Below are 13,706 nucleotides of genomic sequence, written 5' to 3'. Positions count from 1 at the left end.
TTGACATATTAACCGTCCATTGCTTTATCTCACAAGGACATCATGGTGCTTGTGTACATTGTGAACGGTGATATGCTCTCCACTTTGTCAACTCCACCGTTCTCCCGGTGAAGCGAAGAAGCCCATGTTGGACATTTTGGGTTACGGGTCTAACCCATAGTCTGACCCGGTTTGACACCCTCTTAGTAGGTCACGTAAGTGGCTGAGTAATGGAGATAGTGGGTGGGAGTTACGTGAATGTGGAGAGACCACATTCACGTAACTGCCCAATTCCTCCATTATATAAGGGGTTAGGGGTTATGAAGACGATGAAAATTCGTAACACTTCTCTGCCCAAATTCAGTTCTGCATTCAGACTTAGCAGAATAGGGTTTTGCTCACCGTCGACACAAGGCCTGGGCTCATTGTGGACGTCGACCGGCTGAGGAGAACGTCGAACTACCTACACGGACAATGGCGAATCCAGGTACGCTCCCTGTCATGTTGTTTTTACGGGGTTTCGCCCGACAACCCATGGTTCCCACAATGACGACAATAGCCTTTTCACATAAAAATATCGAGATAAAAGTGTAATATTTCTAAAAACATTGGCAATTTTGTGACATAGCTCGGAAAGCACTTGCATAGATGCCAATGCCATGGGTATGGATCAGGTAGGGAGTACCCAGTTCGATCCAAAATAAATCGCTAGAATTTGCTACTTCGTTACAATAAAAATTCGAAAATATCCAAGCCTGATGAAAATTTGAATCCAAATAAGCCATTTTAGCACGATGAACTAAATCCCAACAAGCACTAATATGAATTTAGTATCCAGTTGCCCTATCGGACCTGGAACGTGTCCAGTTTAGTCATTACCTATATCTCTCTGACATTAGAGACATTTTAAGAAATAGTGATTTTATCGATCATGATATTTTCAAAAGCCTAAGGGGACGTTCGGTTGGATCATTCTGAATAGGAACCTGAGAAAGCGATTCTAACCGAACAAGAGATTTCAGGCAACCCGTGATTTCGAATCATTCCGATCACCGAGATTTCAGAATCCCGTCGAGTTGAGATACCCGAACGTACCCTAAATCTCACTGGTTGCCTTGAGATTTAGAATCAGAATGATTTGAGACCATTTTATCATGATATTAATGCAATCAAAATATTGTTTTGGCTTATTTGTTTTCATATGTCTCAAAAATTTACGTCTATTATAAATTTGTGATTTAATAGTGTGAGATTTTTCTCACCAAGATTTCACCGAGGGTGAGATTCGAGGCACCGGTCATCATCTGATATATTTGACTAACCGATGAGAAAGAGCAAGGTCATTTTGGTAAATTGGTATTTGACTGCTTGTTCGAGAAAGGATCCAGGCTGGCAGATGGGGCTGAGTCAGCTGAGTCGTGGCTGTGGCTGCCTGGTTTGCCTTAAATAAATCCGTCCCGATGGAAGAGAGGTTGGAGGAGCATCCGGATCCTCGGAGCTCGCCGGAAAATACATGGAGGGCGGCGGTAGCAACAAGCGGGTGGTGGTCGTCGGAGGAGGAGCCGGTGGTTCCCTCATCGCCCGATCCCTTCAATTCGTCGCCGATCTCGTCCTCATCGACCCGTAAGCCCACCCCTTCCCTTCTCCTGTTCTTATTTTCTTCGATAATTTTTTTCTTTTTCTTTCCAAGAGAGAAATTCAATCGACATCTTCTTCTTCCATTTTTCGTTTAACGAGACAAAAAGATTCCCTTTGTAGATCTCGATAGTTCTGATAGGTCCGAAGGCGCAAATTTTCTTGAAATTTTATGGTTTTACAACTATGAAAAACGAGAATTTTCTTATATTTTCCTTTCGCCAACACTACTCTCTGTTTTGGGAGTCTTGAAAGATTTGGATGGTACTACAATACTCAGAATTTCTCAGATTTTCGTATTTTCTACTAGCTAAGGCGCCACACAACCAGGAAAATTCTGAACTTTTATTAGTTCCATCCGGAGGTGCGTTTCAGGCCAGTGTGAGATCAGGGAATTTCACGATTTTCTGCGATCCTGATAGTGGCGGAAAATCTAGAAAAGTCCGGCACGATTCTCCGACTTATTTGTTCCCTTCCAAACGCATATTTAGGGCACCATGTCCACTTCTGGCGTGGCGCGCCAGTTTTGGAATAGTCTTCCGCGGGTCGGTCCACGCGCCTCGGCATCTCCTTCGAAAACAGTGTTCTTGTTTAATTATCGTGGTTGTGCGCGCTTGTTCGGGTCAATTTCTAGTGTGGATCAGGTCCGTGGAACTTTGGATGCCGTTTTTTGCCAAACAAACTACCCACAAAATCAGTTCCCTTTTTAAACAAATCATGGCCATCCATTTGGCAGCCCTCGATGCCGTTCATGTAAAAAGTGGACGTTGTCGAAAAGACGTGTGGTGCCTATCTAGGTGGAGACCTTTGTTTTGGCGAGTTTTGGGGCGTTCATTTTGGAGATGAATGACGTCTAAAGTTCCGTAGTTGTTTTTTCTACTCTTTAAGCCTGATTCACACTCATCAATTTCATGGATACATGCAGGATCTACCCGTTCCTTTTTTTTTTTTCGAAAAGCAAGTTGGAATTAGTCAGACCCCGAACCAGAATCTGGTTCATATAAATTAATCAATACAGAAGTTATAAAATTAAATATCTCCGCAGAGAGGAGACCAATCTGGGGGGCGATCCTTCCATCATTTTTGGATCTCCCATTGTAAAATTAAAATGCGAGCTGTATAGTTAGAATTAAAACTGGGTTTCTGTACAACTACTCTGTTACATCTATTCAAAAAATCTTCCAGAATGGTATGCGTATGATTTGCACCATTCAAAAATTTGTGAACTGCATTAACCATCCAGACACAAATGATCCTGTTGAAGTTCCCTCTCATCTCAAAGCCAGGGAACTCCTTCACCAGTGGTTTAGAGCTCTCCTCAGTGACCTTCGTTTCTAGCAAGAACGCCAGGTCGATTCTCCGTCGTCTTCTTTTCTCTCTCATTTTTTTGTCTATGATTTCCATCTTCCCATCTGCCCCGTACCTTTCACGGGTCAGTTCTTGTAAAGCACGGGGCAGTGAACCGTAGTTCCCATAAAAAAATTTAATTTGAAGCGGAAAGCTGGATACGGTTATGAAGACTGTTGAAGCATATGAAAAACAAAAAGAAAACATATAAAAGGCAATATAAAGGGCGGGGGGAAGCAAATAAGATAAGAAGTGACATGAACACAAGTATAAAACTAACATGTAAGTTTATTATAAAAAGTTGTTATTTTTTAATATGAAAAACATAAGAAGTTGGGAAGAAGCTAGTGAAAAGTGACAATAAACAAAGAAGACTTTAAAAAAGCAAAAGAGAATCGTTTTCATAAATGAGGAGAAAACGAGCTTCCCATTGAAAGGAATCGAATTTCTCATATTTATTAAGAAAACCAGCTTCTCTTTGAGGAAGTAAAGAGTTTCTCTCTCCTAAAGCAACTTTTATTGTGTAGCAAGAAGCTTATGAATTATACGGGGTTTACTTCATAAGGAGTTTGTTTCATTAAGCGACCTGTCTCCCGAAGAAGGTTCTTTGTTATTAATTTTTTTTATAGGTTTATTTTATTTTATTTTAAATAATCGAAGACCTCCATCTCTCACTGCACATTGGCTGGCCTCCTGTTAGTAAAACCCTTGGGCCCCCCCTGCTCACTGGAAGTGCACCCAACTTCGACCTTGCGTCAGCGGATGCCACTTGTGGGTTTTTCAACTTATGACACTCCATCAACTTGGTGACATTTACAAGTTGCCCTTATCAAATGAGCTAAGCAAGGGCTGGAAACAAGCTGAATTGCTCGGGGTTCGATTCATTTCATCTCGCCATGAACTCGCTTATGTAGTTGGCAAGCCGACCCATGAGCAACTCATTAACCAGAAATGAGCCGAGCACGAACAAAGGGTGCTTGGCTCAGTTCAACTCGTGTAAGCTTGTAATATATATATCTCTCTCTCTCTATATATATATATATATATGAAAACCTACCCAATGGATGTTAATTTTATTGTTTTTTTGGTATTTCTTTAAAAATTCCGATCATACAGATGTAATCTATATCCTTGTTTTTATAGGAATAAGTTCTTGGAGTATTTGATTTGGATGCATGAATAAGTTTTTATAAGTTTAAAAAATCAATGGGGTATAATTTTCATAAATTTTCAAGGCTCTAAACACTATTTTTTCTATCCAAAATTTATTATTCAAGTGTCAATTTTTAGTAAATCAACCATGTTGAACACATCTTTACTGTAATAATTTTGAAAAAAAAAACACCAAAATTTTTTCATTGAGTAGGTTTGGAACAATTTTCATTGGGTATATATATAACTAAAAAGTAGTTTTGTACCCTTAGTAAGTGGGGATGGTAGTGGGCGGGGGCGGGGGACAAGGTCTTCATCCCTTCACGTTTCAAAATTTTGCCCTTCATCCCCATTTTCATTCCCACACGAGTTTTGAATTTAACCTCTATCCCTTGTCCATTCCCCATTTAATGTCCTCTATCCTCGGTCCAAACGGGGCAAGGTAGGGCCGGGCTTCGTTTCTTTCCACTACAAGAAACCTGTGGATTAGCGATGACCTAAATTCGTCGCTAATCCGTCGCTAAACAATTTAGCGACAGATTAGTGACGGAAAACTTTCATCGCAAATTTTTCGACGCTAAGTAGTGCCAGAACTTATCCGCTGCTAAGTCTGTCGATAATTTGCGACGGATATGATCCATCGCAAGTCCTTCGCTATTTTAAATTAGCGATGGATAATATTCATCGCTAATCCGTTGTTAAATTTAAAAAAAAAAAAAATTGCTCGTTGTCGGCGCGTTCTCCAACAAGGAGCAATTTTTTTTGCACAGAACCGGCACGTTCCGGCATGCTGCGACTTCGCGCGGATCCGGGGGGAGCTCATCTTCAAGTTCCAGGTCTGCCACGAGAACCAGCCAAAGAGCTTCACGGTGGGGGTTCGTTCCGGGGGGAGCTCCTCTTCAAGTTCTAGGTCTGCCACGAGAACCAGCCGAAGAGCTTCACGGCGGGGGCGCTCAGCTTCAACTGCGACTCTGCACGGATCTTCGCGAGCTACAGAGGGAGGAGCAACGAGTACGACATCTTCGCGACTCCGGTAGGCTCTTCGTGACTCCGGCAAGAGCTTCGCGACTCCGACAGGCGCTTCGCGACTCCGATAGGTGCTTTGCGACTCTGACAGGCGCTTCGCGACTCCGATAGGCTCCAGTGGCTCCCCAACAACAGCCTCCTCTTCATCGCCACTCTCTTCGACTCTGGCAGGCTCCAGTGGCTCCCCAACAGCAGCCTCCTCTTTGTCGCCCCCTTGACGTCTCGGCTTCGGCGAAGCCACGACGGCTCCATCTACGACTTCTCCATAGGTGGGGATCGACTCTTTGTGCGCGTCGTCAAGTGGGGATGATTTAAATCGAACGGGAGGGAAAAACAAAATGGAGAAAAAATTTTGAACGGAAGGAGGGAAAATTTCGCACCTCAGGTGGGACGAAAATTAGCGAGGGAATTTTTTCGTCCCTAATCCATCGCTAAGTAGCGACAGATTAGGGACAGAAAAATTCCCTCGCTAATTCCGTCGCTAATTAGCCTTTTTTGTAGTGTTTTTGGCGACGAAAAAATGTTGTCGCTAATCCCTCGCTAATTAGCGACGGCTTTAGCGACGAAGATATTTCCGTCGCTAATTTTGCAAATATTTCAAACGTTAGCGACAAATAGTTTTCACTCGCTAATCCGTCGTAAAGTGGCGACGAAAAAAATCCGTCGCAAAGTGACGACGAAAAAAATCCGTCGCAAATTTCCGTCGCTAAGTAGCATTTTTCTTGTAGTGTTCGATCATTCGATCCTTCTGCCACTCACGGGTTTCATTAGAGGATGGAGTTTGAAGGAGAGAGGAGAGATTCGAGGGTGGCCCCGTTTCATCTCCGCACGGGTTTTGATTTTAACCCCCATCCCTGATCCATTACCCATTTCATGTTCTCCATCCCCGGTCTAAACGGGGCGAGGCAGGGCCTGTTTCCCCAAGTCCACAGCCATCACTATTAGTAAGGGCTTATGACATGTAAAAGGGCAGTTCAAATCCCATTGTTGTTGTTGTTGTTAAAATACATGTTTTTTTTTTAAAGCCAGCTCATAGCTTGGCTCAGCTGACTCAAGCTCGGTTAGTAGCTATAAACATGATCCAGGCTGAGTTAAATGACAATGAACCGAACCTGAACAAGATAGGTTCGACTGGTTCACCAGCCCTAAGAGGAGCCCTTGCGGGCGATTCGTTTCATTTTCTAGGATTTTGTAAAGGCCTCATTTTTGGGTGACCATTGTCTGAGCCCACGTCCTTAATTTCTCTTATTAATGGTTCGCACATGCATGGACCCTCCTGAAACCTGGTCAAATGGCCAAATCACTAACATCGGGTGACATTTTAGAGGTCATGAAAATCCGGATATAATTGACACTTATTATATCTCGCAATTTTTGCAGTTTTCAAAATTTTAAATATTCTCTGTAATTTTATTATCTTTATATTAATCCCACTTATATATTTATCAAGATTCACTTGATATTTTTGTGAAATACAAAATATATTTCAATTTATGGCAAGATTTTCTCTTGCATAGAAAATCTCGAGAACGTAATTTGTGATTTTGCTTGGGTTGGTTAAGTTCTGGCTTCCTGCGAGAAAAAACCAAAAACCCAGAAAGGCATCCAAAAGGGCCAAAACTGAAGTTCGTATTTCTCATAGTGTTGTACGAAGAATGAGGCGAATGAGATTTTAAGAGCTGGGCAGACGACTTTGATTGCTTAATTGTGGTAGTCGGTGATAGGGATGTATACTGTCCAGATTTAGATCGGATATAATATATCTGACCTAGTCTGGTAATATGGGTCCACAAAGAAAAAGTTATACCTATTGATATTTTTATAAAAAATGAGCCATGTTACTCTAAAAAATATACTTATCCTAAACCTGACCCACATTTGGCCAAATTTTATGCAAAATTAAAATGTGGGTAGAAACAAAAATAAATCTAACTCTAATCCGTTTCAATCACTTGTAATTGTAAGTTCTTAAAATTTAGGGGCAAGTGTACCTAAGATCATAACGTTTAAGAAGGTATATGCTTTTTTTTTAAGGGTAATCACGTCTTTTTTAATAAACAAGGGTAAAATAGGTATTTAAAAAAGTTTAAACCGTTTCCAAATGTTGACACAAGGTTAATTGAAGGTCTTTTTTGTCCATTGTCAGAAAAAAAAGGTAGGTCTATGTCAAGAATTCTATCATAGGTGGGGTACCTGACCTGAAATATCAGGTAAAAGGTATTTCTTTCTTTCTATAAAAGCAAGGACAACAGTTTTTTTTTTGTCTCTTTAAAGGTAAAAGAAAAAAGTAAAAGGCATTAAAACCATTAAAATTTAGTAAAAAACAAGAAAATCGAAAAACTAATCTAAGTCATTATGCATAAAGTTACGTGACGGGGGTATTTTCTATCAAAACACAAATGATAAACAATTTAACAGATGGCATCTACTTTGTCATTTTTAAAATGTTACAACTGAATTTTTTTCTTCTTCCTACTCTTGCTTCTTCCTTTATAAGTATTATAAATATAGATATAGATAATCAGGAAATGATGGTTGGCAAGTTTGGAAGTTGATGGTAAAATAAGTTTTGTATAACAGGCAGCATACTTGATTTGATTGGGCTTGATCATGTGCTGTGTTGGTCAACATCAGACCCAGCAGTGGGCTCAAGTTAGCCCACCTTGACCTAGATTTTCAACGTTTTGTCATTCACAACAGTGTCACAAATTTCGGTATTGGGATTTTCTCAGTAAAGGAAAATCTCATGGTAAATTTGAAAAAATATTAAGAAAATCATAGGAGAATATCATTATATTTAAATTTATAAGAATTATTGAGAAAGTATAAAAATGTTGAAATATGGTTTTATAGAATAGGCAACACTATTAAAACTTCATGATTGTTTTTAAAGTTTTTATTGGCTTTTGCCAGATCACCTATACTTGTCATTATGATTCAAAACCGGGCTTGTACTTGCTAGGCTTTCGATTAGGACGTCTAAACTTGGAGAACTATAAAGTTAGAAAGATCAAAACTATCAGTAAATATAAAAACAAAAAGCATAAATATATTACAATAAATAATTTTAAAAGGGCACAAAATAAATATCGTAATAAATTGGGTTTATGATGAATTTATATGAAATGTCATGCTTCTTAATTATTCATGAGAAATTCAAATTTTATCATGCGCTATTGTTATTAATTCTATTTCAATGATATTACCAGATTTCCTTTGTGCAGTACCAAAACTCGGAAAACATTTAAATTTTTGTTTTCCATATTTATTTTTCTTTAATAAATTTCACAAGATATTTGCGAGAAAATGAAAACTTATATTTCCTAGAAAATGAAAATTTTCTCACGCTCCCCAACTATTTTCACTTCTAGATGCTTCAAAAAATGCCACTGTGACATATGGTATAAGCATCTAATTTTTCCTCTCATAAATCAATTTTCACCTTTTACCTTGGTTTTTGAGGAAAAAGAAGGAATATTGGTAGTTTTATGAATATGATGTAACATTGGTGTGAAGCAATTAAGGGGGGACTTTCTGAATTTTCTTTTTTTCTTTTTAAATTAATGATGTGCAGGAAGGAGTATTATGAAATACCATGGGCGGCAATGAGGTGCATAGTGGAGCCCACATTTGCTGAGAGGTCACTGATTAACCACAGAGAATACTTGGGTAACGCCAGGGTGGTTACGGCAACCGCGGTCAACGTCACCGAGAGGGAGATCTTGACATCGAATGGACGGTGTATAACGTACGATTATCTCGTCATCGCTACGGGGCACCCCAACACGGCCCCGGTGATCCGACCCGAAAGGCAGAATCAATTCAAGGAGTGTACGTATCAAAACCAACCCCATACCTCTGCTTGCTTGTTTTTTTCGTTGCAAAATCATGGGGCTACTGTCAATGGGTCAGGTACCTATGCATGCAGCCAAGGCCCTTTAATTTTGGGTCATGGTGGTATACACTTGATTTACATACACCTAAGCTCCAAAAGCAAAATCTAACCATTGGATTGTGATGAAGTTGACTCAAATGCAATGCCATTTTTAAGCGACTTTTAGTTTTATGAATTGTGAGCCGTTGATTTTCACTGTCTAAAAATAAAATCATATGGTGCCTTAGACATGATAAGACCTTTTAATGTAGTAAATAAACCATGCTGAACACATTTGTATAGTTAGATTTACCATTTGGTGGCTAAATATATACAAACAAGAGTGATGTGTGTGTAGAAAATATTGGCTACCTTCATGGGTTCCAAATCCCCTAGCTCATTGGGTGAGGTCATTTTGACCCAATCTGACTCTAGGAATGTCCATTCTCACTTTGAGGCGACGACTAATTGAGCAAAGAGGGGATTGGATCATAACAGTTTTGAGGCTTCTATTGATTGTTATGAGATATGAGTATGTAAAAATGCGGTAGCTCTGATTCAGGGGTGAAGCTAGGTAGAGGCCAGGGTGGCCACGTGCTCACCCTGGCCTGAAAATATCCAGTACAGGGGTTCGGTTGAATGGAAGATACCCTTTGAGCTTTTCGCATCTACCATTTTTCTTGTTCAATCCCTTTATGCCGTTTGCAGTATTCATAAGACCAAATCTGAAGTTATCTTTGATATTAAAAAGTTGAATTTTTATTCAGTCTGAAAAATTGAATGCATCAAAGTGCCGAAGATCTAAAGAGGTAACTGAAGAAAGAGTCTGCACGCTCATATTCAAGATACAGGGCAACTTCTAAATCTACAAAATCAAAAAAGTAAAGGAATATATATATATATATATATATATCCATAAAGAGAAAACAAAAGGGGAACTGCATTACTCTGTAACTTACAGCAGCCAGATTTCTTGCCAAGGTATCCTTATAGATGTACTTCCCAAGGAAATTCTCTTTGGAAGCTACCATTATCTTAGCTGTGGTACCACCTGTGACAGTACTCAATGGGTACCAAAGATAAACCTGGAATTGCACAGAATTGGACAAAATTCAATCTCAGCAACACTTCAAAAGGCTATCATTTTCTACCAAAATGCATGCGTCAAATCATCAAAATATGAATTATATTAACCAAAAACCATTTGGGTACCCACAGATAGACCTGAAATTGTTAAACACAATCACATTAACCGGAAAAACTACCGTTTGGTTAAAAAATAATATCTATATACATATTACAAGTGTTTGAATGAGTATGTGGTTATATATGAATTAATTAAATGATTCTTTTTTTACCTTATTAGTGTTAACTTTTTGAAATATGTCAAGGATTCGATTATATCATATTTAAAAACCGAATTTGAATCCACATCCGAGAATTTTCAATCGTATTTAAATCTTTTTATCAAACCCAACTAAACGGGTTCAGTCAGTCACATATCCGACCTGAACCTGTGCCATATACATTCGTAGTGCCTGTGCCTAGAGGTGTCCACAGGTCCTGTATGACTTGATCCTGACCTGTACTGGATCTGGTAGGATCATGATTTGGTAACAAAGGAAAGGACCCCGTTAACTATTCTGGTTGGCTCCATAAGGTTCGATTAAATAGGTTGAATATGGTTTATGAAATTTTATACCAAACCTGGATATAAGTCGAGTTCTGATTAAGATTCACAAATTTTCAATGTAAAAACTTTATTGGTGCGGATCTGGTTTCATTTATGTAATTTTTATCATATTCAGGTATGACTTTTTTATAAAAGATCCGAGCAAATCCAGATCTAGACCTGACATTGACACCTCATAGTCGGATCGCCGGTTTTGGAGTCACCCATTTTGACGGAGGTCCGACCAGTTGACACCCTATCTATGCCCACCTAGTTTAGATTCCTGACTCTGCAATGGATTTAGGGTCTTTTTCTAGATTGCTACGAATCAGGTTAATAAATTTCCCAACTTCAGCAGCTACATTTTCTATGGTATCTCATGGACTTTATTTTGTATCCGTGTGGCAGCCTATGATAAAATCAAAGCGGCAAGATCTGTTTTGATTGTTGGTGGTGGCCCAACTGGTGTAGAACTTGCCGGTGAGATTGCTGTTGACTTCCCGGAGAAGCAGATAACCCTAGTACATAAAGGCAACAGACTGCTACAATTTATTGGTCAAAAGGCTTCTGATAAAGCATTGGCATGGCTAATTTCAAAGAGAGTAAAGGTTTTATTGAACCAAGAGATAAAAACAGATCAACTTAGCGAAACACAGACAGAATTTGTTACAAGTGAAGGAGTTCAAGTAAAGGCCGACTGCTGGTTCAACTGTGCTGGGAAGGAACTGGGGTCTTTCTGGTTAGGGGAAGGTATACTGAAGGAGTGTGTGGACAACCGTGGACAGTTGATGGTTGATGCACATCTACGAGTTGTGGGCAAGAAAAACATATTTGCTATTGGAGATATAATTAATACTCAGGTAATTAGCACTGTATTCTATGATTATTTATTTATTTATTGTTTGTTTGTTTTGACGGCAAAGACACAAGCATTAATTCATAAAAATTGGCATGCATTTCAAATTCTTGCTATTAATTTATAACCATATTCCGTACCTAAGGCAAAAACCAGGACGCCAAAATTAATATGAAGTGCAATATTTAATTTATTTATTTGGTTGGTCATTATATGTATGTATCTTCTCTGAATACTGTAGCATATTATCTAGTTAGAAATCATATGTCCAAGTTTTGTCTAGTAAATCTGATCCCATAGATGTGTGCAGCCTGATTTGTTTATTAGGGATTGCATCTTGCATTGTATCAATTCGATGAAAAATATCTGTTTTTTTTGTGTTCTGGAATTTCGTATATTGTAAGTCGTTGATCTTTTAAATACTTGGAAGCCACTTGACACATTGCACAATTACATGATTTAAACATGTTGACCACTAAACAAGACATGCAGATCACATCTATAAGGTTGGATTCACAAAAAATATTAAGAACTATGAAAAACAGTCTTTTCCACTAGATTATAGACACTGCCGATAGTTGCAAATATGTTTAATATTTGGTGCTATTGAAGGCATGGAACTATTGAGCTGAAAATCATAGGTTCAAGCTTTATCCATGTAGTCAACCACATAAATGTGTTCAGCATGGTTTGTTTGTTAAATAACAAAGTTTGGGTCATGTTATTTTGAACTAAAAGTATGATCGAGTCATGAAATTTTAGTGCATTGTGGGCCCTTGATTTTTGAAGCACTTAAAAGACCTGCTTACATGTCGCAATAACATGATTTGAAACTCATTTTCTACTAGTGTTATTTTTTAACTAAAAATATGATTGAGTCAAGAAATTTTAGTGCATTGTGGGCTGTCGATTTTTGAAACCCTTAAAAGACCTGCTTACACACATGATTTAAAAATAATTTTCTACTAAACAAACCTTGTAGAGAATTTTTAAAAATATGAAAAGGCTCAGTAGCTCCTTGCCTTCAATAGCACCAAATATATATATATATATATATATATATATATATATAGAGAGAGAGAGAGAGAGAGAGAGAGAGAGAGAGAAAGAGAGAGAGATCTGGCACTTGATGCTCTAGATAAAAATAGAAAAAACTTTTGTCCAGTAATTGTGGTTCTACTAACCCTCAGGCTCATAGTGCACTAGATGCATGGTTGATAGGGAAATGAATCTTGAGTTTCTGACATTGCTAAAACAGGAAATGAAGCAAGGATACATTGCTCATAAGCATGCACTGCTGGCTGCTAAGAACCTGAAATTACTGATGAAGGGAGGAGATGAAAGTGAGCTGTCGAGCTACAAACGAGCCTCAGGCCTCGCCTTGGTGTCCCTTGGGAGGAAGCAAGGTGTTGCTCAGTTACCATACCTTACAACCATTGGGTATATTCCAGGATATATAAAGTCCAGGGATCTATTTGTTGGGAAAACAAGAAAAGAATTGGGGTTGGACCCTTCTGGCTTGGTGACTGAGCATTAGTTTGAAACTATTGTGGATCTATTAGGCTGTAAAATTTGGCTCTTTTTTCTTTTTGCCATTTTCTTTCATTTCTTCTGTTATAGATGGACTGCATAAGAATGCGCCTAGTTTGTGTAGCTTGCATGGTTCACTGTAGTGTTCTCTGGACATGATGATGTCACATTGTTGCTTTTATGCTCATGGTGGCTGTTTATTGGGCTTACATATCTGTATTTTTAATATATGAGGAGTTTTTTATTAGAAAGCTTTTGTTTTCGAATCAAATTTATGGTGTTGCAAGCAGGGTCGGGAAATGAGACAAGCCGCTTATGGTTTGGCTCGTAAAGAGCTCATTCCAACTCGTGAAATAAGTTCAATGAACCGAACCCAAACAGCATATATTCGGCTCAGCTCTGCTCAGCTCTGGTATAGGCACGTTAAGTAGTAATATGAATATCTTTTAAATATATTTTACGTCATAGAGTTAGTGTATGACAAAGTGATTGAAGTGTTTGGCTTGGAACCAATAGGTTCAAAATTCTGTAACAAATGATTGAACTGTTTGGCTTGCAACCAATAAGCCAAAAATTCAAATCCTATTGCTTTCAACTTTGCTACAATGTATTTCATTTGTAAAGGAGCCGGCTGG

The 13,706-nt window shown here is 38.7% G+C and overlaps 1 protein-coding gene across 1 annotated transcript; it reads left to right on the top strand.

Moving 5' to 3' along the window:
• Positions 1-1,409: 1,409 nt before the first annotated feature.
• LOC149847180 (uncharacterized) lies at positions 1,410-13,342 on the top strand. Its single transcript, XM_089996860.1, has 4 exons — positions 1,410-1,602; positions 8,714-8,970; positions 11,094-11,545; positions 12,800-13,342. The coding sequence occupies exons 1-4, from the start codon at positions 1,493-1,495 to the stop codon at positions 13,076-13,078; spliced, it is 1,098 nt and encodes a 365-aa protein (XP_089852986.1). The 5' UTR covers positions 1,410-1,492; the 3' UTR covers positions 13,079-13,342.
• Positions 13,343-13,706: the final 364 nt, after the last annotated feature.

The sequence above is a fragment of the Nuphar pumila genome, chromosome 2 (genome assembly GCF_984573655.1).
Source record: "Nuphar pumila chromosome 2, dmNupPumi1.hap1.1, whole genome shotgun sequence".
In the NCBI taxonomy this organism is placed as follows: Eukaryota; Viridiplantae; Streptophyta; class Magnoliopsida; order Nymphaeales; family Nymphaeaceae; genus Nuphar; species Nuphar pumila.
The sequence above is the reverse complement of the archived record's forward strand: the minus strand, read 5'-3'. Positions and strand labels throughout refer to the sequence as shown.